Raw genomic sequence first — 24,176 nt, 5'->3', positions numbered from 1 at the left:
TAGCAATAATTTTATCAGCCATGAGCAATTAACTAGCATCCAACTTACAAGCATGCAAACGTAAGGGCTGCACAATAGTAGGTCTTCTATAGTTCTTCCATCTCTCCATGTCTCAAACCCTTAATTCCTCTGAAAAATCAACTGTCAGCTCGGGGGATTGACAGCTGAAGGGGAGATTTCACCTTCTGCAGAAATCTTTACATGTAGCTTCAGGGAAAGTTGGTGGGTGGTAGAGGCAGCAAGGGGAGAAAGAGCATAGAATACCTCATCAAACCAAGTTTTTACATGTGTTCCCCCATCTGACGCGCGTGTGTTTCTGATCTTACCGTTTTTCTGGAAGAGGAGAATGTTTCCTGTCTGAGCAGACTGGCGGGTTCACCAAGGAGTCGGGGGGGTCGGGTTGCTCAGCCGACGTCTGGTTCTGTTGAAGCAGATTCCCCACATCTCCATCAAACAGCAGCTCTGTTTTGGCACGGCTCTGAAAACTGACCCTGGTGGTCACTGATGTCTGGGGGTATGCGGAAGAACTGAGGCTACAACACACTTTGCTGCGCTCTTGTTCCCCTGCAGTTTGAAAGAAGCAAGAAAAAAAAAGTTGTATAACACAACAATTGCTGCTAGTGTGAGGAAAAGTCTTCAGGCCTTCATTAATCCCAAAACAAGAAGTGAGTTGCAGTTAAAAATCCAAAAAATCAGTAGTATTTCTGGTAGGCTTGTATTAAACCTAAATCTGTAGTGTTTTCCATAGATACTTTGACACTTTGAAGTTTGAAACATAACATTTATTTATCCTCTCATTTGTTTATAGCTGCTTCTCCCCACTGACGTATGTTTATAATGGCATGCCCAAGCACACCTGGAGAATGTGCACACAGATGTGGTGCAGTTCATGTACACTTGTGCATGTGTTTTCTTTCCTGTCAGTGTCTTTGATTGAACAGAGTAAAAGTGTGTTGAACAGGGTCATCCTCTGACAAGAGCATCAAGCAATCTTGTGTTGATGTTCTTCCACCTGAAATGTGATATAGTAGTTGAGAGAGAGTGAGAGAAAGAGTGTGTGTGTGTGTGTGTGTGTGTGTGTGTGTCTGCCCTGTCCTGCCTTGTCCAGACTGGTTCCTGTCTTGCTAATAAAAGAGATCTCTTTTTTTTTTTTATCTCTCCACACAAGTTTAAAGATCTCATTCACGGTTCACACTGCATTTGCCCCTTAATGTCTCACAGCAGGCCCTCAGTGATTCATGGAGTGACAGGTCTGCCTCTGGCTGCCATAAGGGCCCAGTCAGACAAGGTCCACACACAGAGACACTGCAGACAAAAACATGTTGCGCCAGTGCTTAGATGCATGCAACTAACAATCCAAGTCCCTTTCACATCTTTTTCATGTAGATTTTTACACTGTATGACATGACTGCATTAAGATATAAAAGTAAAACCTCTTGTGGTTTTATCCCTTGTCATTGTTCATTCCTTTTTTAGTGCTTTCTGTTGGACAATGGTTACACGGTTTGCTCCTCTTACACCAACTGACAGTCTGGAAGTATTTCATAGACCAGACCCATTTGACATGTTTGATTTCCTCCTTTATCATATGAAGGCAGCTGTAATGCTCATAAGAATCTTGCAGAACTAGCTTGACACAAGAGTTTATTGCAATGATACTAACAATAATAATAATAATGACAGAATCTTAATCACACTGTTAGTCTCAGGTATATTTAGTCTTTTATTCCCCCCAATGCATTCATTGTTTTGTTTGTTGGTTGCAGTGTTTCCGGGCACTGTGCTGTAAAGGACCCCCACCACCAAGACCAGAGTATGATGTGGTGTGCATTGGCCTGACAGGTGCTGGAAAGACCAGCCTGCTCTCACGCCTCTGTAGTGAGGGCAGCGACGGCATCGTACCTACAACAGGTAGGTGCACGTGACATGGAACAGTTTTTTAGATTTAAAATGTGTGTACTTAAATAGAAGCCTCCAAAGATATAACTGATATAACGATATCACATTCCTTCACATACACTTCCTCCAAGAAGGTGTTGTCCTCTGGATTAGAATCACAGATAGATAATACTAACCAGGTATTTTAGCTCTCTAATAGGGGGAAGCTTATCTTCAGTATGTCTTCCAAAGTCCCAGCACTCATGCCAGAACAATACTGCTGTATCTGACCAGCCAGTCCTCCTCCTTCTCCTCAAGCGGGGAGGCTGGTGTTAAGTACGTCCAGAAGAGGAGCTTTTAGGGTTAGTACATCATTCTCCTGCTAGTCAACGCTCTCCTTTCCATATATGCTATGCAGTCCCTCACGGACATTCCTCTTTCCTCCCCTGGATTTGTCAGCAGTCAGCTTTGAGCTGTTGCAGAAGTACCATATTAGAATTGGTGATTGTGCACTTTCACCAGTCGTAGCTAAATATAAAGAAATTCCCAAATGTGCTGCCTGTAACCATTAGTGTGTATGTGGCAGGGTGGTTCAAAGGAGTGAACTCCTGTCTGCATCTGTGACTGAGAAGGCCTGTACAGATCAAATATGTTGATTACTTACCTTGACAGCAAATGATTTTAATTCTCTGAGATGAGCTGTCAACCGTTGTGTTTGCCAACTTCTACAGAAGGAAGATAGTATAGAACAATGAGGGGAAAGTCTTGCTTATGATTGTGCACTGTTGTAATGTGCTTAAAAACCACATTTAGCAGTTAATTCAGACATTTATAAAATCATAATAGTTGTCTCTCCCATCTCTCCTCATGTTTGTGAATGTTTCCAGAAAAGGAATTCCCACCAAAACAGTTTAGCATAATTTGAGCAACATTAAATCTCTTCCTTCAGTGGATTTCTTTAGTATTTCCCACCGTACGCAACCGCGGAAACAAACCACAAAATACATGGTGGCACTTTAGACATTAGTTCTATCCTCTGCTAACTACAACGTAGAACAAAATGCTTTTGTGTTTAGATTTTCTTGTTTTTCTGTTTTCCTAACCCGGACCACACAAAGTGTTATTTTCTTGAGTTTTTACAACACAAATATGATGTCAGCCATTTTTGTGTTCACCAGCTGGTGATTTGGAAAAGGTGCACTAAATATCCTGGGGAAAGTAAATGATTAAGTAGATTTTTTTTCAATGTATTTTTTAGTCATTCTCTCACTATTGAAAGGCAATCCAGCCAACATTCCTAAAAGTTGACTCTGATCACTCCTAACATGTGCCTTCCACACACACACACACACGCACACACGCACACACACACACACACACACACAATTATAATAATGGATTTTTATTTTTCTCCTCTCAGGTTTCAGCATCAAAGCAGTGCCATTTCCAAATGCCATCTTGAATGTAAAAGAACTTGGAGGTAAGAAATGCATGCCAAGCCTAAGCCTGTAAAGCTTTCAGAAATTAATTTGACAGTTTCCCCTTTTATTACATGAAACCTGCAGCGTGAATCTGTGAGTGAAATGGTGCTGACTACAGCCCTTCACCAAACTGGAAATATATAGCAAGTAACATAAAGAAAGTTTTAGTGGTTTATGTTATTTTAAGTTTAATCATTGCCTTACTGCACAAATGTACCCCGTTAAAAACATTTTTTTCTTTTAATGTAATAGAATTGTTCTGACATCATCCCATCTGATAACATTACCTGTATACACACAAATAACTGTGTACACAAAGAATGCAAAAGCGTGTTTGTTTTTAGCTCCAGTAGCATCACACCTTTCGGTCACAGACGTCATAGAAATTTGTATACGGATGTCAGACCTGTTTGGGTTTTTTGAAGTAGCTGTACAATCTGCACCCTCTTGTTCCTGGAAATGTACAGCACTCGAGGAAGCGATTTAATAAGCACAGATGAGGGATCTTGAGGTGGAGATACGTAAACGGACCAAATGCAATGGGAGGTTTCCGGTCCTTAAAGGGAGTCTTAGAGAGGGACAGATCAGCACTACCCTTTCTCCTACAAGCAACACAGTGACACAAGAAAATTCATTGTTTTGCTGAGAGTTTAAATAATTTATGTTGTTTTATGTGCTCTATAGACTCATGACAGGTGCAGTGCATATTCTGAAGGCTCACCCAACTAAGCGCCCTGAAAAGATGAAAAACATACACTCACAGATACAGACACTAACACACACACACACACACACACACACACACACACACACAAAGAGGCACTGAGGGACCACCAACGAGGGTGCTACCAAATTTGGACAGAGTGCATTATAGGGTTTTCAAAAGAGTTTTTTCTGGATTGGTTCAAAGCCAGTCTGGTGGGACATTATTGTGGTTGGAAAAACACTGGTCCCACGCATGACACGTTTGATTTAGATACGTTAGTATAGGCTGCCACCACAGCAAAGGATGATGAAAACTGTTCTCTTTTTCTCTTTGCCCCCCTGCATGGACCCTTGCTCCCCTGCTCCTTTTCTTGTAAATACACAGAGCACAAGAATTTGAGCGATTTATGGTGCCATCCGTTATGGATGAGTTGGAGAGGGTAAAAACAAGCACATGATGTTTTGACGCCTCTGGTGACTGACTACTTTTTATTTGGAACGCAGTATCGGATTTAGGTTTCTGGCTGAGGTGAAATGTTGACATGCAAGCCATTTGTTTGGACGAATGAAGGGGTCTTCTCGTTCCAAATGTATATGACGTAAATGTGGAGTCGGGAGAGTTGGTGCTCTTGCTTAATGTTCCGCTGGTAAGTTTTCATACGTAATGAGCCTTTCAGATCTTTTTCTGATTAAACAGCCCCTTTGTGCACTGTTTGTAACTTACAGTACTCAACACTTCCCTTTTCTCTCAGTATTCTTTTCTTCCTTTCTTTTCCCTATGGCTTTAAAACAAGCAAACTTGTCTCGTTAAGTTTTATGTTATTTTGTACTGCATCAATGATGCAGAAAAATGACACAAGATGTGACGCACAGACATCAGTATTCTTGACGCCAAAAAATCTTGTTTTACACAATACCTTTGTGGCTTGTTCTCTTCACTCAGCCTTGACTAAGGCAAGGGAAAAAGAAACTTGTTGAAAAGTGTGAAGAAGTGAAGCCCTCGTCATGTATTTCCTTCCTCTGTCGTTAGAAAACCCATTTAATGTCAATGAGGTACTCTCCTTTTATAGTAAGAAATGTGAAACAAGCCCTGTGTATGCAGGTGACTTTAAGTGGCAGAGATCAGATTGAACATTCAGTGCGCAAACACTGAAACATTAACTGTTTGTGAATATTTGCTCTTTTTGGAGAACAAGTAGAGCAGTTAAAACACATGCAATCCTTCCTCATGAAAGCCAAAACCTTCACGCTTTTTATATGCACTTATTCTATCCTTGCTGTTTGCTTGGCAGGGTAAGCCTGATTATTGCTCAACCCATTTCATGTGGGAGACAGAAGTACAGAAGTAGTAGAAGTTGAACAGGAAGGGGGCACATGGGGCATAAGCAGGAAGGTCAATATCTTTGGCACGTGGGGTAATGTTGCATACAGCAAAGAGCACAGAGTGACCCTAACATGACACGCGGCGTTGGCTTAGTAGCCAGATTTTTTTCTTTGTCATGAAAATGTTGCAGGCTCTGAACCCATATAAGTGTAGTTGACTCTTACAGCTGTAACTGTATTGTCGCTATGCCTGGTAATGCATTTTTAACTCTGCTTTGAGTGCACTGGGCCAGATTGTCATAAACGCAAACTGTCTTTTTAGTACCGAGGCACAAAGCAGCTCATGTGCAAACAACCCTGATGATGGTATGGTGCCTGTAATGATTCAGGCTGGCCTATATGTTTGTCTGACTCATGCATTTGAGGTCTCTGCTGTCTTGTTTTCATTTGTTCTCTGGTTTCCGTTTTAGTTTTCTTCCTCTCCCTTCTGCTTCCCATCCTTTCCTCTCTTTACCATTGCTTCCAGACTGTGGTATTGCCTCTTTTTTCAATCTTTGATGCTTGTATATAGCCTAGTTATTGGCATATTTCTGTTGTGCCCTTGGAATAAAGGATTTATCTGATACAGATACAGATTTTTACACAGTTTTAGTAAATCGGTTTCCACAGCTGAAGAGCAGACATTTGTAAAAATGTGCACATGTGCACACTAAAAAGACAAACTGTGTGGTCTCTCACTGCAGTCTCTCAAAGAAAAAAAAAGAATCACACCCATCAGGCTGCAGTGTCATATATCACTAATGCACATAAAATATTCCAACCTTGGAAGGAGGGCTGGACAGAAATGTAAGTAGTGTCAAATAAGGTGAAAAGTCACCTTGTGCTCTATCACAGCCACTTTTCCAAATATGAGACTGATACAGTGAGGAAACATAACCTGCATGTCCTTGCATTACTTGTGTACAAATAATCTGAAAATTTAATTGGAAATTAAGAGCCAGAGAGAATTGTGCCTTTTTATTATAAGATTGCCAGCATGAAGAAGTGGATCAGTAGGCAGCAAACCTGGACCTTCAGCATTGTTAAATCAAATCACCTGAATAAAGTTTAATAAAGTCTTTTCAGTTTGTTGACAATGAGAATTTCACATCTGACAGTCTTTAGTTTGGCAGGCATTTGCGTCCCATCTGGTGCCAGGTATGGGAATTAGGTGGGAAGGGCACCTCTGGGGACACAGGGAGGAATCTAATAAGTGTGTGTATGAGTGTGTGAATGTGTGTGGACAGTGACATGACGTCAAGTCTAGACGGGCCATTTCACAGCATTCATGCCGCGCGGTGACAGCTGATGAAGAAGTGGTCCTAATAATCGCCACTCGTTTCAAGTGAGGCTTTCAATTTGAAGTAGAGTGTTATATATTTGCACATGCAGTGCTCTTGTTTAAACAGTATTTGCAACCAGCTTTCTAGCTTTCCAATATTATATATATATCCAATATTGTTAATAGTAAATGTTTGCATCAGTGTGCAAATTCATAGGTTTATGTGCTTTTATTTGTAGATGGTCACGTGCTTGCGTTCGAGATTATTCATGAACGGTATACCTATGATACATACACTGTCGGTAAATGTAATTTGTGCAAAGATTTGTGCGATTTTGAACTTTTCTCTGCAGCTTGTATGTGGAGTCCATTCTGCTCACCCATTATTAGTCATCATGTATGACCCAGATTCCAAAAAATCGGCAGTGTGTGTAAAAATAAGTAAATAAATAAAGAAAAACAGAATGTGATAATTTGCTGATCCTATTATATATACAGTATAATTAGCTGAAAGACAGAATAAAGACATTTCATGTTTTACCTCATCAGTTTCATTGATTTTTGTGAATATATGCTTATGTTTTAATTTTAAACAAGTTGGGACAGGAGCCATGAAAGTCTGGCAAAGTTCTGTAATGGTCAGAAAACACCAGTTTGAATCCTTTCACGGGTAGACAGGTTCATTGGTAACGGGTGAGAGTATCATGACTGGATATGAAAGGAGAATACTCGAAAGGCTCAGTCACATAAAAGGATGGGACAAAGATCATCAGTACGTGTGGCTATATACTGTAAATGATAAATGATACTACTACATGGGCTCAGGAACACTGTGTAAAGCCTCACAGTTTTTTTTAATCACAGTGGTACACGTACAAATAACATAAGGAAAGACAAACAAGATGCGAAAACATCACGGAACATTTACCAGTTGTCCATGATCAACAACGAGCAAAGGAAGTATGTGAGCACATCTCTGAGCAAAACCACTATGTCGTAGACATAGTAGATCCAATGTGGTTCTTATTACTATCAAATAGGACCACAGTGTGTGTTACTTTGCCCAGCATGGCAGTTTTTCTTTTGCACAATAAAAGACATGACCAAAAGTGAAATAATTTGTAAATTGTAATTTGGGTTTAAAACAGATGCTGGCAATCGTTCTGTTTTTGTGATTTCTGAAGATAGACGTGTAACTGATCTCTATTTTGAGGCCTCTTTCAAGAATATTACCCTCTTTGATGTTGGGTTTTTAGTTGATACTGGGTGAATGGTGCATCACAGATATAGTACAAGAAACAGCCCATTTATATCTTGAAAGTGGATAAGCCACACCAACTTCTAAAGTTCAAATGGGTAAAATGTTCGACAACAGTAAATATTTTATTTTAACAATGACAATTGACAACAATGACTTGCACTTGATATATATGCCCTGCAGCCTATATGTGGGTATGGGTAAGTGGAATATAAATAAAAGGGATATAGTGATTAATCAGACGTTACTTATCATAAACAGCTGTTTCAGTCACTGTGGCACATCATTAAAACAGCTCACCCAATGGAAAGGAGGGGTCCAAAGTGGCTAAGAGAGAATATGCAGCCAAATTATGTACACACAGTAACACATATTTATCCCAATATTAAGAAGTACCACATTTCTGTAAACCAGATTTGTCAATTTTGTGCATAAATGAGAGGGATTGGTGTGTGTTTCAGGCTAGGCCTCACACAGGAACTGTTTACTTTAAAAACAGACACTGCTGAGACTGCAGGTTGATGGGTGTATCAACAGCTGAAGTGTTTTCCACCTCACTCCAGTCCCAGCTCGCTCCTCAGCGAAGTAAGCAAACTTTATTACGAGTGGCCTCCCTCACGAGTCCCAGTGCTCCCTCCCATCACTGTATTGTAGCTGTTTTGTTCAGAGAAAAAAACAGTCTGTTTTTCGTTAGAGACTTCAAAGACGGTTGCTTTCAGTGTTTCAACTTTGTAGAGTGAAAAAAGACCTGATTAGCAACATGTTTGAGTTTTGTCCCAAGTAAAAGCTGGTAAAAAGTATAAAGGCAAGAAAGTATGAGAAAATGTTCAAGCTGACTGTGTACTTGAAACCATACCTGCAAACAGTACCCAGCAACAAACGGAACAAACCTCAACAGTAGCCTAATGTAGTCCAAATGGAAATATAGGGTAGTAGATTTCAACTGTGTTGACTAATTTTTGAAATGTAAATCATCACAAGCTGCATAATTAGTGGACCAATAAAGAAACATCAGCCAGTAGACACAACCAAGAGAGAATCTGAATTTTTGCTGTGTAATTGCTTGCCTATGTTTTACTCCTTTTTCGCCTCTAAATTTGGTTTCAATCTTAAACCCTGGTTACACTTACTACACACTGTAAATGTGTTTTCACAACATGTTTTGAGATTTACTTTTTGTTCCTGAACTCTAACCTCAATCCTTCTCTTCCCAATAAATCCCTCTATTTTTCCCAGTATACTAGATACGGATGAGCGAGTAAACCATTACATGTACCTTCAACCCATCAATTATCTTTATAGTGGATGGAGCTATACTCGAATTGGGGGATTCTCCAACTTGAAGTTGTTAATTTAAGTCTGAAGTTTTTATGGGTTGATCAGAAATTGCTGTATTTATTATTTATTAAAAAACTATTTTATATATATATAGAACAGTGCCTCAGAATTCAGCTTTAGCTCAGTGTTTTTGATCATTGAGCCTCATACTGGTGTCTGGAGTGATCCATTTTATTCAGCCAGTCAACCAGTAAAGACTGGTTTGCCTGAGCTAAAGGAGCAGAGCAACTGCTGTGATGGAATAGGTTCAAGCAAATAGCGATATGGCAGAGCCCGTGGCGTCATGAAGACGTGGACAGTGTATGTGTAACTACTCACACTTCCAGAAGGGGGAGACAAAAATTACACACTGCAGGTTTGAAAGGTGAAGTTTAGTAATGTTAGTAATATTGACATTTTTGATTGACAAATTACTTAAACAATTAATCGATCAGCAAAGCAGTTATTTATTAATTGTCTGGCAGTCGATGAATTAGCTTGTCATTTTAGCCCGAGAAACTTCAGTCAGAGGCTTTACTGAATATGAATTTAAAAGCACAGAGCTAATGAATAAGAAAGTTAACTGTTGATAATTTACTTTTCTGACATAACAGAAAAATAATCAAATAATCAGTGGTATCCATGGTACACAAATAAAAGTGGCCTGACTGTGCATATACAATGAATCATCAAATGTCTATGACACATATCTACATACAATGTATGCTTCATTCCAATTCATGTCTTCTAGATCTCAAACCATGCATAAATGTTAAGCATTCATATATTGTATGCAGTACATTAAATAAGTAAATACACTCACACACTTGTTTCAGCATGCCTTCGTTTGCTACAATGGGTTGAAAAGTTCTGCTTGGTTCAGTGAGAGAGGAAGGGTTAGGGCTGGGCAAGGTGTTTTCCTCAGATCACATTTCTATCCATTTGACCCCAGAGAGGGGGTCAAATGGATCACATACTTGTTTTTTCCACAGTCTAATATTTTAGAAAGATGTTTAAATCATAGGACAGATTAATATGTTGTATCATGCATGACATAAAAAGATTTTTCCAGCTACAAAAAGTATGGTTTGCATGGTTCAAGTTACACTGAAATTTTATATACTTTTTACTGTATCTTTTTTTTTTTTTGATAATGTAGTGCTTCTTTTCATATGGTTAGATGGGCACATGTAGAAATCTGTCACATCAACATACTTCCAGGAGAGCTGTACTGAAGTTTATAGTCAATTTGGATTGTCAGTTAACATTTATACACAAACAACATGAAGTTTTAGACTTATTCTCACATAACTAAAGAGAAAATACTCCTTAACTGATGCAGCATTTTGCCATCTGTATTTAACAACTCAAACAGGGATTAAATCCATTTTGGAAAAGCAAGAGATACCCGTTTCTTTTGCCAAAGGTAGCCTCAGTAGACAGTTAATGTAATGCAGCCAGGATATATTTTATAATATTTCATCCTGACTGGAAGTTGTTGCTCTTTCCATTACAGACATGATAGTTGCTTTGTTGCTTTCTGCACCTACACATTAAAACCAACAGCTAAATGGCAAGTAAAAAGGATGTTGAAAGCTGTTCTTGGAAAATGCAAGTTGTAACTTAAGTAAGAAATGGACACAAGAAGTTCAGGGAACATGGATACAAAAAAAAACAACTGTTTTAAAACAACAACAACAAAAAAAACTTAAACCATTAATCCTCAAACTGTCCAGTTGTGGATTCTTCCTCCAGGAGAATCAACTGTTACAAATTTAACTTTACCATTGAATTTAGCTAAGTTCATTAACTTTATGCATATTTACAAACTCGGTGCCCCCATTAGCCTGCTGACATTTCATGCATTACTTTGTCTGGTGGGATAATACTGTTTTTAATGCTGGAGTTGGAGTTTTTTGTTTGATCACATTCTACCTCCCCTACTTGCTTGTGTGACTTTTGGATTTATTTTCAAGGCCTGAATTTGATTTGTGAGAACTGAATGTGGAAATACATGAAGAGTTGAATTTCCACTCCAAAATATTCTCATTTATAGTATTATTTTCAGTCTTAAGTTTATTTTAATTTCAAACTAATGGATCAAATCGCAAATTATGCTATTCATATTCATTTTTAAATTCAGTTATTCGGTTAAACAGTTCAAGTATGTGATTTAACTTCAGTTTTCTCATGCAGTTATGAAATTGAGCAGTTCAGATACAAATGATTCAAATTCAGTTTCTGTACGTTTATTTTACTAGAGCCACTGATTATTTTATTCTTACATTCAAAACCCAGTGAGTAAATGAAGGAGATAAGAAGTCTTTAAACTGATGACTTTTACTGACATGCTATTTATCTCATGGCATGGGGTACGCTGTTCACTTTTTGGCTAATAATGTTTCACTGCAAGTATAATACACCTTTTTAAAATTACAAACTACATATACAGACTATGAACAAAAGTGTTAAAGGGCAGAAAACTATCAAGGAAAGGGGGAAATGAGCAGAGGAATGAAGTCTTACTTATCATGAACTTATTTGAATAATGATATGTAGGAGGGCTGCCCACATCCCCAAAGAATCATGACATCATGCTTGGAAATCCTCCTGTCAGACCAATAGGTGGCAATAGTTGCCAGCAAGATCCAATGAGACGTGATGGACATTCCACCATTTCCAGGCAAAGATGAGAGAAACTTCCTAGTCAATCTCTCAAGTGCCACTTTGTCTGATAGCTTTCCACTCCAGTGAGAGGTGTGAGTAGAAAGAGTGGGGGAGGAAAGAAGGAAGGGAGGGAGAGCACGAGAGAAGGGAGGTAAATGTCACTGAGAGCACTTCGTGATGTTTAAACATTTGCCAGCCTCACACTTCGTCACTTCTTGGCAATTACCTTACTATGAGCAACAATAACAAAACAACAGTTCACAGGACTGCAAAGGAAGTAACCTCACCAGACGGAGGAGGATAATTTTAACTAGAGAAAGTACAACCTTTTAAGAGAAAATGCATGTAATTACGCAAGCATTGTGATAGGATCCTTATGTAGTGCCTACAAGTTTGGTGAGTTTGTACTATTAGACATTTAGAAGAATTTAATGCAAAACGTGAAAAGGACAGCATTCAGCCAAGTTAATGAAGTATAACTGAAATGTAAGAGCAGAAGACAATTTTTGTTTTTTATATTAGAAGAAATCAATCAGAAATTATAGGCCAATACTGTGCTGTTGGTAGGAAACTGCTTTTTTGATGTGCATGGCTGGTTCATAAGTTAACTGTGAAATTTCTCCTTTCCACCCTTCTGTACTTGAACTTGTAAGTAAGAAAAATGTCTGAGCCCACCTTTCACAATTCATCACATTCTCTGTTTTCAAACCAGGACACTATCTCTTCGTATTGATAGTCTACCTGAAATCTATCTTTTGCGTTAGAAAGACTCACCTCCTGCTGGCTTGAAATTGGTTGTTTCCTCAATATAGCAGATCAGCGACTCTGGTCAGTTTGTGCTCAGTCAGTGACAATGGACTCTAGTAGTCGCAGCAAAGGAGCAAGATGTCCCAGTGCTAGAGGAGCGTGAGTAACATGGAGGATATGACTAGAATATCATGGTTTGTTGGGTTGGGTGAGTTTGACAGCAGATGTTGTCATCGGGCAGTCATTTCTAACCTTATGAAGAACACCCCACCACACACATGTGTGCGCACACATACACACGTGCAGATTGAACAATAATATGAGGATTTTCTATGAATGTTAAGCAGAAACTGCCTTTTCTCAGTGCTTGGTAAACGAACAAAACTTCTCGACATGCTTTTGAAAGGTTGATCATTTCCAGGTTCACAATACTGCAGGTGTCCAGATTTGCTGACAGGGCATAAGCTCGACTACATAACAAACCGATTCCTTTTTGGGTCTAGGTCTTTTGGTTTGGGATCTTTTTTGCTTGGGATGCTAGCAGACCAGATAATAGTATCATGATCTGTTTAATTGTAGTTATGATCCATGATCTCAATTGCATTAATTTTTCTAAAATTTAAATGCCTTGTCAATTATTATATATAGTCAAACTTGAAATAGGCTTTAAATTTCTACATTTGCACTACTAAGGCCAGTGTCATAGCCGCATGCTAAAGGTACTTTTCCACAGGGTCCGTTGTTTACATGCTTCTCATTATCTGTGTGAAATGCATTGTAATGCATTCTGGTTGTGCCGTGTCACGGTTCGAGAGAAGGGGCACTGAGCTCTTTTGCATAGTGAAAGTTCAATATTTTCAACTTTATGCAAATGAGCTGCATCCGGCAGGACCAGGTGCCTCGCGAAACTCCGGCCAAAAATGCATTAACTGACGTTGTCAATCTAAAATTAAGGTATATTCAGAACCTGTATGATTTCTTTCTCATTTTAAATGTTTTCAGAAATACATTTTGCTGAACTATTTTTGAGAAAACAAAAGTTTCCAAAACAGTCGTCATGTTGGTTTGTTTTGAAATCCCAGAGCAGACAGCCCACACGTGAATGTGTTCAGCCAAATTAGATACAGTCAAGCAATGTTTAACTTTGTGGATTGGTTTCCTGTTTGGAATCATCATCTTTTGAAAGCACCTACTGGCACGCTCGCAAGTGCAATTTTGGGAAGCGTCATAATCCCCACTTTGAAAATGCTGCTAGTGGATATGTACCTTAACATGTATTAAACATGGACGTTCTTCGAAGCTTGCAATTTGTTATACATGTAAGGCCAAAGTAAATCATGGGGGGCTATCACGAAAACATTCGGAACAACAAATCGGATCAGACGCTTAAAACACCATCACCCAGCTGAACGTGCCCGTTTTGAAGAAGCTAGCAGCTAAAACTAAAGCTAGCCAGAGCTCAGTGTCAGTCAGTTACGAGGAAAACTATGGGACTCCTGGCCCTAACCATTCTCCATAGTTGAGAATAAAGGCTTCAGAAATCTGATAAATTATTTCAGCCCTGGTGGATTTGTAAGCACACTGTATATAAATGTGTTGCACGTGATTTTGTTTGGCACAGTAAAACATGTCAGATAAAGTTGGGTGTACAGCTCATTTTCACTTAAATTGTTATTTGTAGCTCTTTCTGGTTGCAGAGCAGAAATTGTGGATTTTAATAATCTTTTATTATAAAAGTAATTTTTTACATTGAAGAAAAGCTTATTTTTGCTTGTATACGCTGTCAATTATAGTCCTTAGAAAGAAAATCTGAATCACCAAAAATCAGTATCGGCAGGTCACATTCACACACACACACAAAAAAAACACATCAAAAATCAGAATCATCCAAGAAAAATGCAATTTGCAATTTTGCACCTCTAGTTCACATAGCAGTTATCTGCTAGTCAGTGTTATGTGAAGTTTGGAAACAGAATTGAAAGTACGTAAATTCTTGCTATGACTACCATTTGCCTGGAAAGCAGATTGTTGACATCTTTGAGATCAATCATGGTCTGAAATCACCAGATTGCCGACTACTTTGCTCACTCCTACTTTATTGCCCTGCAATTTCACTAAATTAACATTAATTAACTTGAATTTCCCTCCGGATCAATAAAGTATTCATCTATCTATCTATCTGTCTATCTAAATGTCCCTGTCTGTGAAAAGACCTTGCTAATTACATGACAACGTTTTGTTTTAGATGTTTTGTTAGTTTTGTTTTTATATGAGTAATGGGTAAGGTTATAGTGAAAGCAGTGCTTGGATTGGTTTAGCACCTACCAAATCCCACAAAGCAGATGGGGCTTCGGCAGACCCTGAGCAAGTGAAGAAAGTGAGCTGGAAGTTGTCATGAGAATAAAAGAAAAGAATGCTTGTAAACATTGCTCAATAAAAATATATTTTCTCTTCAAAAGCATTGCCTTTTTGGTGGTGGTTGGCCAGAACGAACAGGCGTGACTCATTTTGTCAGCATGTAGGTCTCTTCCTAAAATTACAAACTAATAAAGTTCCTGCGCCACTTTGATTGGTTGTTCTTGCTTCAAATTAGTACTAAAAAAGAAACTGTGTTTTTCACTGTGAACTCAGTGTTAGTGTGGTCTTGAAAATAAGCCCACACTCCATTCGAATAATCCAGTCAGTAAGAGCATTTACTTTAAGGACTTCAGGACACAGATCACTCCTGTGTCTTATCAGTGGCTTGTGCAACTGCTGTGAAATTTGGCATGAAAATAAGTAGTTTGAAATTCATATTGCAAAGCGTAGTGATTTTGGTTCTACACAAAATAAGTATGATAAATACTGTGGAGCTTTTTAAATTTACCTAGATATAAATGTGTGCTCTTGTCACTAAAAATCTACCGTCCATTTTGAGATTCTGCAGTTCACAAATTTTGACACCTTGATTAGGTTATAGTTCAGTATTCTGATGTACAGTAACTTTGTTCTGAACTCAGATTAATTGCAAGTTTTTCATGTAATAGTTTTATTTTATTTTTTTTTTAGAAATCATTTACAAAATGACCTTGTAGATACTTTTTTGATGATGCACAGCGTTCTGCTACATGAGCTGTTGACATTTCTGTGATCAGGTTTTCTGACTACAGTAACATTAGTTATGACAATGACCAACTTTAATGGCATCATATCTGTCTACAGGAGCTGATAACATCAAGAAATACTGGAGTCGTTACTACCAAGGGTCACAGGGTGTAGTCTTTGTGTTGGACAGCGCTTCGTCAGATGAGGACCTTGAGGCAGCACGTAATGAGCTCCACTCAGCCCTGCAGCATCCACAGCTATGCACACTGCCTTTCCTCATCCTTGCGAACCACCAAGACAAGCCTGCTGCCAGGACGCCAAGCCAGGTAACCTAGCTTGCTTACAGTTCTGTTGTTGCTTGATTACATCCCGTGCATGTCTAACTTCAGTTTCCTTTCAACAGATAGCTACTGCAGTTTTGAATTTATTGACCAAAGTGTGTGTGCAAATTGATATTACTGGTTTCAAGTGAGTTGCCAAACTAAGGGCAATTAAAAGATCTCTATAATTTAGTGTTTTGGGAAAAAAAGAAACCTCAATAAAAATAGGGAAACATAGAGGCTTCTCTTGCAGCTGAGCCTTGAACAGGAGCTTGTGACCAGGTCCCTTGTGGCTGTATTAAGGGACTTGTATCAGTTGGGCCTGGTAAGGCTTAGCCCCAGTAACATGGGGCCAATGCCAAAGGGTCAGCACCCATCAAAGTTTAGGTGTAAGAGTCTGGTGCAGTGGTTGATGACCTAGAGCAAAGGCTTTAGTGCTGACCCACTGCTATGAAAAGTGGCTCTTGAAATATGAAATAACACCTCTCTGTTGTAGTAGGACCTTCAACTAGCGTGGGACATGAGGTGGTACCAACTAGATACTATTGGATTGGTGAGGGGTGTCATGTAGTTGTATTAGTTGTTGCAAGCTCTCAACATGTCATTAAGGGAAAAAATGAGTGTTATTTATCCCACAGCAGTTTGTGGTATCCAACTTTTTTGGAGTCTCGAGTGGGATCAAGAGAGATGGCCACCTGTATAGTTCATAGTTTTGTTGTGGTTGTGGAGTGTGTAGTGTAGTTGTGTGTAGTTGTGGAGAATAATGGAGAAGCCACATGGGTGATTGTGCAGAATGGCCTGCTTGTTTTGAGACTTCTGTGCTAGTCACGGGCTGCCCATAATTACCAATATGTAACCACTAAGTCTCCAACATGCTTTCCAAATCAACCATGTTCAAAGCATCTGCTGCTTATGTGTCTTCTAGGAGTTAGGGTCACAAGTTCTTTGGTGCCTGTCATGGCAGTAGCCTAATTCTTTTCTGCTGGGCACCACTGCTGAGGTTGTTGGGCTGATAAAGGTGGCTTTTCAGGTTTGGTTTGCCAAAAGGAATTTGCACTCCTGAGTTATTGAAAACTTCAGATAACAAACATAGACAAGAGGTTATACCAGTAGTTTAATCACAAATATTACTTTTTTAAATGTAGACAGTTTTCCAGTCTTAGTATTTATTTATTTATATAATTCATTCATCTGTTTCACAGGATTGGAGAACATGCAGGGCATGTGCTTCCAAGATGCTTGCTTTTTATCCTTGCTGGTAAATGGTCTAAGAAACAGCTTTTGTGCTCACAGATTCCCATAATTTTTTTGTTCAGTTGTTTCATGTTTTTTTCTCCCATATTGAAGTTTTATTGTTTTTTTGTCATTTATCAGATTAGTATGTGGATTTCAATCTTCAAAACGGAAACGATGATTTATTAACAGCATAATTCCAGTCCGTCAGCTCATTTCATTGAACAATTAGCATGACTTCTCTTGTGTTCAGACTCCCATTTTGTTCCAATCAGGTTCTGGTCTTCTGATTCTCCCGGTATATTGACTGAGTCAGAAACAGTGTGCTTCTGGCTGAGTATCTTGCCAACTGTCTAATGCAGAACCCCATGGTTAAAATTTTTGTTCTTTTATTCTTTTGTCTTCATTAGCAGTTTGCCAGTCCACCAACAAACAGGCTGTAATAGTTAGAAGACAGTATAAATGTCATAAAGTAGTCATAGAGTAGTAGGTCATGTCATCACCTCGCCTCAGGACAGAATTAATCACTGCTAGTGGAGGCAGGGACAAAATACAGCACAACTAGGGTAGTCTGTCCAACCTCCCTCCCTCCCTCCCTCCCTCTCTCTCTCTCTCTCTCTCTCTCTCTCTCTCTCTCTCTCTCTCTCTCTCTCTTTCTCTTTCTGTCACACTCACACACACACACACACACAGAGGATGTAAAGGATAACAAACTTGGATGTGATGTGATATCTACAGTGGAAAAGTTCTATACCAGATTCTGCTGTGATGCAAATTGAATGCATTTGAGGAAAACCTATGACTCCACCTGGGCCAGTTTAATTAATTAGTATGGAGTGGTTGCGCTTGAGCACAGGCCACTATAGTCACGGAAAACCGCTAATCTTATTGATATTTTAAATGGCAACTGCAAGCTTTAAGCCCAACATCATCGGTCCCTTTGTTGGCCCTCATAACGTAGCCAATTAATCCAGTCTGTGACCTGTCCACAATTGCCAACTAGTCTTAGCGTGATATGTCCTCTACCATATTTGACCCAGCATCACTTTCTGGAAGTATTGACTGTCTGAACTGTTTGCAAACACTGATTACACGTGCACACTGTCGGGCGTGCCATTTCAGTTCTCAATGGCTTACATAAATTGAATTGGTCATTGCTACTCTTATTATTATTATAATTATTAGCTTATGTTATTATTGCAGCAATTGTTTTCATACTAAGTTTACTTCTGTCAGCTTAATGTAATTGGCCATATTGACGTTTATGCATCGTCCGTGGTGCTATTTTGTATCTGTTTGTCTGAATCATCACACTCTTTCTGTCACACACACACACTCATATTAAACATAAATAAATTTTCTATTGCAAATATTAATTTCTTCTACAAACCTAAAGGGTAACATTCTGACTCATACATACGATTTGGTTTATCTATGATTAGCTGGTAATTTCTTTATTCTTAACATAAGGCTTTGAAATGTTCTGACACATTTAATTAATTTACCGTACTTAGTTCCACTGACAGTCTCATGAAAGATCGAGTCTCTAGGGCTGCGCTCAAACCACTGTGCTCAGTTATGGGTTGTCATATTTTGGCATGGTTTTGCAAGTATGTGTATATTCGTTGTGTTTGAACCTACTTTGTCATTATAAGTGTTACCATGCCTGTGTGTGCATATTATCATCTGACTCATGGCTGTGTCATTGAAGGAGCTTAGTGTTCAGTGACTCATGAGTAATCTGTGCTAAGATGAAACAAAATTTTAGGCCAACCATGAAAGAAATCACAGACTCCACACTCTACACTGTATGTCAAGCCCATGAACCTAGTAATAACCCTTGCCAGTTGTCATCAATGGGAGTCTAACGTCAGGTAATATACTGTGTCACACTGTTAAAAATAAAGCAGATAAAAGGGTAGAAATTGCATGCCCACTCAACTACTGGAGAGTGCGAGAGGGCAAACCATCCGTATGTTAACCAAACATTTGCTCAACATCCACGGGGTCTCTTCCTGGAGTTTATTTTCAGTTCTCCCCATATTCCCATGCTATCGCTTTTAGTTCAGTTTACAGCAGCTTTTTCCTCTGTTGTGGGACTTTGTATCTTGAAAACATATATTAAGAATAGAAGAGATATGTGTCTTGTGATGAAAAATTATTTGTACAACGTGCTGATGCAAAAGAAAAACTGTTAGAGACTCTCAAAGATAAAACAACTAACAGTAGTGCTGTGATGATGGTCTGTCTAGGTTCCTGTGACCCTGGTCACAAATGGCACTTTGTGGAACTTAGTTTTCTACAAAGCTACTTCTTAATACACAACACATTACTTCTCAACCCAATCCCTGAAATGGTTGTTATGTATGAAGAAACAAAGAACTCAATAGAACAGAAGAAAACAGAAAAATATTTCTAAGCATGTAACTGTGTCAACAATAACAACCTCTATCTGCTGTTAGCTGCCATTGGATATCATCACATACTTCATCACTAAAATTAATATTTTCTTCTGAATTCTGTTGTAATTGTACTGATTAACAGAATTTAAAGGGTCTTGGTAGTTGCCAACGGGTAAGGTACATTGTTCTTTAGACCCCATAACTTCTGTGTGGTTTGTCTTCAGGAAGTTTGAATATTTATGTGTTCACATTACTTATTGATAACGGTTGTCAAAATGCTCTACTATAGTGCAGAGTCGCTTAATATTAAATGAAAGTTACACTAAAATTGCCTACCATACATGGCAGAAACAGGTGGCAAACCACTCTTAGCACTGGCCTTCCTGGTTGAGTAAAAGTACAATGTATCTCCACAGCTGAAGATAAGATCACAATTAAAGAAATGCCACTTCCCTTTTTCAAGTTTTTATCATCCTCAGCATCAGGGTTGTTGGTAGCATCACAGCAAGGCCTCAGAGTAAACCCCAGAAAGTGTTGTTTATGCACATTGTGTCTAGCTTCATGAAAACACACATACAATGTAATTCATTTGTTTAGGCTATTTGCAGTGTCTGCAGTGCAGTTACTCCATTAAAAGGTTTAAAATGTACAATTAGGCGTGTAAGTGATATTCTTCTATTCCCAGAGACCTGTGTGTAAGAACAAGCAAAGTAGGTTAACATAGTAAATGTCATCTGTTGCCATAAGCACTTTCATCTTGTTGTAGCTACTACACGAATATCAGAAAAAGTGTCTACTTTAGGCATACGGCCTTGTCTGTTCTACAACACCCAAATAACCTCACATGTGCTTGTATCCTTTAAAGGTTTTGTATAAGACACCATATATACCCAGTATGTTATGTATCCTTTCATTATTTATTAGAATTTCCAATAGCTTTTTCCTAAGTAAGCCGGTCCTACAAAGGGTCACTGCACATTGCTTTGAGATGGATTGGGGACGTGGAGCTACTTTTAACTTTTGCTTCATGGAAGCTTTACGTTGCTCATGAGGTCATCACCAGGTTAGGAAGATAACAGTGTGCAAATATTGTACATTTTAGAGAAACTTTTTTTTTTTAATTTAAAAATTTAAAGACTGAAGTACAGTAAATGGTAAAATGAGATGATACTTCAGTATTACATTGTGAATATGTATATTTTTGTATGTATATTTTTGCTGTTCATGTTCACAAAACATGAAGGACAAGTCATCTGAAAGTAAATTGTTTAAACAAGTAATTACATTAGAAAAATGTAGCTTATGAAAACAATCACAGATTGATTTCCCAAGATTTTTTCCCAAGCAAAGGCTGTAATAATGTTTAACACTACTGTAATTCATAACAGTTTGAAAATAACCTTTTCATCAAGAGTCATGACCTTTGATCCACTGTAACAATTTGCTCCGGAAAACTCAGCCTGGTTACATCCCTACTAATCCCTTTGAAATGTTTAAATGATTTAAGCCTGTCTAAATGTTTATTAGACAGGTCACTCTAAATTAAAACAAGAAGTCACGTGTAAGGTTTTGTATATACCATATGTGATGCATGGATAACCAGAACGACACTCAAAGAGCGCATACCATGCCAAGGCCAATAGTCCATTGTCCTACGATATGCAAATTTGCAAGCACTTTATGTCTAGATATAAGTCAAAATATTGTTGTGCATAGTTTGAGCATTAGCAACACCTTTCAATCATCACATATGACCCACTTGAAATGTGTGCTGGTGTCTGCATTTATCCTGCATATACCTGTAAATTGTTCTTATTATTTTTTTGTGTTTGTATTTGGGAAGGATGGTTCTGGACATTAGTCTTTGTATTGTGGGCTCATAGCCTCAGTCAATATCTTCTCCGTCTCTGTCCTCTGCTCTGTGTCCTTGTTTGATGTGGGCTCTGTCTGAATTCATACAAAAAATGGAAATGTAGCACCTTCCTGTGCTGGTATGGGCATGGTTATTTGTGCTGTGAAACAATCACCAAATAACTTCTTCTTATCTAGCTTGCTTGACCTGCACTGCTGGTCGGTGAGGAGTGCCAACCTGCAACCCTACCCCAGTCCTGAATGTGAAAAATAATTTATTTATCTGCACTGACATTCCAGTCCGCTCCTAAATGTAATGGGTTCTTTCATGGGCCACGCTATGGCCTTTCACCAAGTTTCATGAAAAGCAAGCTTCAGCGTCTTCAGCCTTTTTCAGAGGCATTTTCCAGAGGCATATGTGGGCAAAATTTGACTTTTTTGGGTAAAGAAGTGTTTGACACACCTGAGAAGCTAAGGCCAGATTTATGTTATTTTTGCCCTTAACTGCCTCGACAATCTTCAATAGAGAAAAGGTTCTCGCAAAATAAATTACACTAGTTTGATTTGCATTTGAGGGCATGCAATTATTTTATTCATGGAATTAATTAACCTGTCGCTCTTTGAATTCCATGGACACATCAGCATGTCTGTCCGACAGATGCTTTGGCGATTTTGAAGCGTTAGCTGCCTTGGTCTGTGTTGGTTTAACAGGCTTTGTGGCATCTGTGGGATTTTCTTGACTGTCGGCTACTGTAATCAAAACAATGCCATATTTCGCTCTGTACCTCTGCTTTGTCAACAAGCCAGGGTCATTTGGCAAGATGAAGCCATGCCTCTGCTTTTGTCACCATAGTAACCGAAGCATGCGAAAACAGAAAAGAGACGTCCCGCCCACTTTGCCTGCAGTGACTGGAGTGGTGGAAACTAGTGCTGCAAACTGACCCGCTCTGATGCAACTCATAATAAGGTGCTCAAGCTCTCAAAACACTTATTCTTAAACCCGACGCTAATAAAATGAGGTGTAGCTCGGTTTTTAATTGCATAATATTGAAATACATTTCTGGTATCAGTATACCGTACAAGGCTTAAAAAATATATACTGTGATATATAGCTTTCTGACTGAGGTTTACATCTACAATTGAAGTAGAAATTCATGGATAAGGACATAATAAAAGGAAAATTAAATCTTTATTGTTTATGTCTTAATCTTCTCGAAATGGAGTCCATATTGAAAATGGTTAATTCTGAAGCACATTATATTCATTTTAACTCGTTTTTTAATTTCTTTTTAAATATTTTAGTCATTTCAGAAACCTCAAGCCTCAGTTTCCAGTTATATGCTTTGAAGCTTTCTTCTGTGAATTATGTTAAATTTTCCATATGGACTTTAAAAAGATGCTGTATGTAAATATCAATCACATATTCCCTCAGACAATCATTATATGGTGTATAATGTTAAAACCATGTATGGAATTCTCTGGAGAAAGCCACATAGTGCATCTGTCTGTGCGTGATCTAGATTGCAAAATTAGATTAGGCCCCAGATGAATGAAATTATGTATTGTTGTGGAGTTCTATTGGAACATGTGTTGGATTTTGTAAACGATCTGCCGCAGACCCCTGACTCCTACAACAGCTTTCCGTCTGAACTCCACAAACCTCCAAAGACAGCAGCTGCGTTGCAGGTTCTTGTGAATATTTGACAAGCACCACCCATGAAACAAGCCCAAATTCAGTTGGTCTGAATTCTATTGGCAGCTTCTATGGCGATGACACTATACACAAATGACGTCTCCACGTTCGCCCTCTTCTCACAGCAGCCACCCTGTTGACAGAACAAGGTGGCTTATTTCCTTAACACATACACATGCTTGCATTTTTCTCGCACTGTTTTCTGGGGCACTCCTTGTTTATGTTGTCACGTTAGTGACTTAGGGTGTTTCTGGCACTGCTTGAGCAAAGGGTGAGAGAAGGTGGCGGTGGGGTAGTGCAGCTCAGTGGGCCTGTTAAGGCCTCACTGGGGCCCTCTGTGCTCGTGCAAGTGTTTTTCAGGGGCAGGGTGGGTCTGGAGGAGGTTGAAGGAAATGTGGGACAAAATTCCTTGTTGACATCAATCTCCTGCCATTGGGGGGCCCAAGGAAGCTGGGGAGGAGAGGAGGGGAGGGTCACCCTGTTGATATAACACCTCAACAAAGCAGGTCTGTTTGGATGGATGGGCCTAATGGACTGTGTTCACGAGGTGCTCTTGTTTTAGAATATGCTGTCAGTGTTAGTGGGCAAAGGTAGAGGTCTTTTTTGATTCTGTTGGCACTTGTTTTATCTGAGGAAGAGATAGAAAACCGAATGAAACTGATGATAAACTGCTTGAAGAGTGCAAAACATAATGGAGCCCAAGACAGAGAGGGGGAAAAATAATAGTGTTTAGAATTATTTTATGTGGAAATATAATGGAATACAGAAAAGAAAGAGATAAATTAAAAAAAGACAACTGTAAACGGTGGAAAAGAGGTGAAGCTGCAATCTCTTGAGAGTCATGACGACAGCTTCACAATAAAATTAAAGAGATAATCATTGAAACATTGCGGTCA

At 38.9% G+C, this 24,176-nt stretch overlaps 1 protein-coding gene across 6 annotated transcripts in view; it reads left to right on the top strand.

Moving 5' to 3' along the window:
* Window positions 1-24,176, top strand: part of arl15a (ADP-ribosylation factor-like 15a) — a 109,107-nt gene that overhangs the window by 33,754 nt on the left and 51,177 nt on the right. For 5 of the 6 annotated variants that reach the window (XR_006843269.1, XR_006843268.1, XR_006843270.1 and 2 more), the window contains exons 2-4: window positions 1,767-1,911; window positions 3,299-3,358; window positions 15,899-16,107. Coding sequence is in view for 3 of the 6 variants with exons in the window: in XM_046388025.1 (XP_046243981.1) it covers window positions 1,767-1,911; window positions 3,299-3,358; window positions 15,899-16,107 (414 nt within the window). In the remaining 3 variants the exon portion in view is untranslated. Of the gene's footprint in view, window positions 1-1,766; window positions 1,912-3,298; window positions 3,359-15,898; window positions 16,108-17,303; window positions 19,928-24,176 lie in introns of those variants that run through there. The other variant, XM_046388026.1, reaches the window with a different exon arrangement.

The sequence above is a fragment of the Scatophagus argus genome, chromosome 4 (assembly GCF_020382885.2).
Source record: "Scatophagus argus isolate fScaArg1 chromosome 4, fScaArg1.pri, whole genome shotgun sequence".
In the NCBI taxonomy this organism is placed as follows: domain Eukaryota; kingdom Metazoa; phylum Chordata; class Actinopteri; family Scatophagidae; genus Scatophagus; species Scatophagus argus.
Note: the sequence above shows the minus strand (reverse complement) of the source record. Positions and strands in the feature narration are given on the sequence as shown.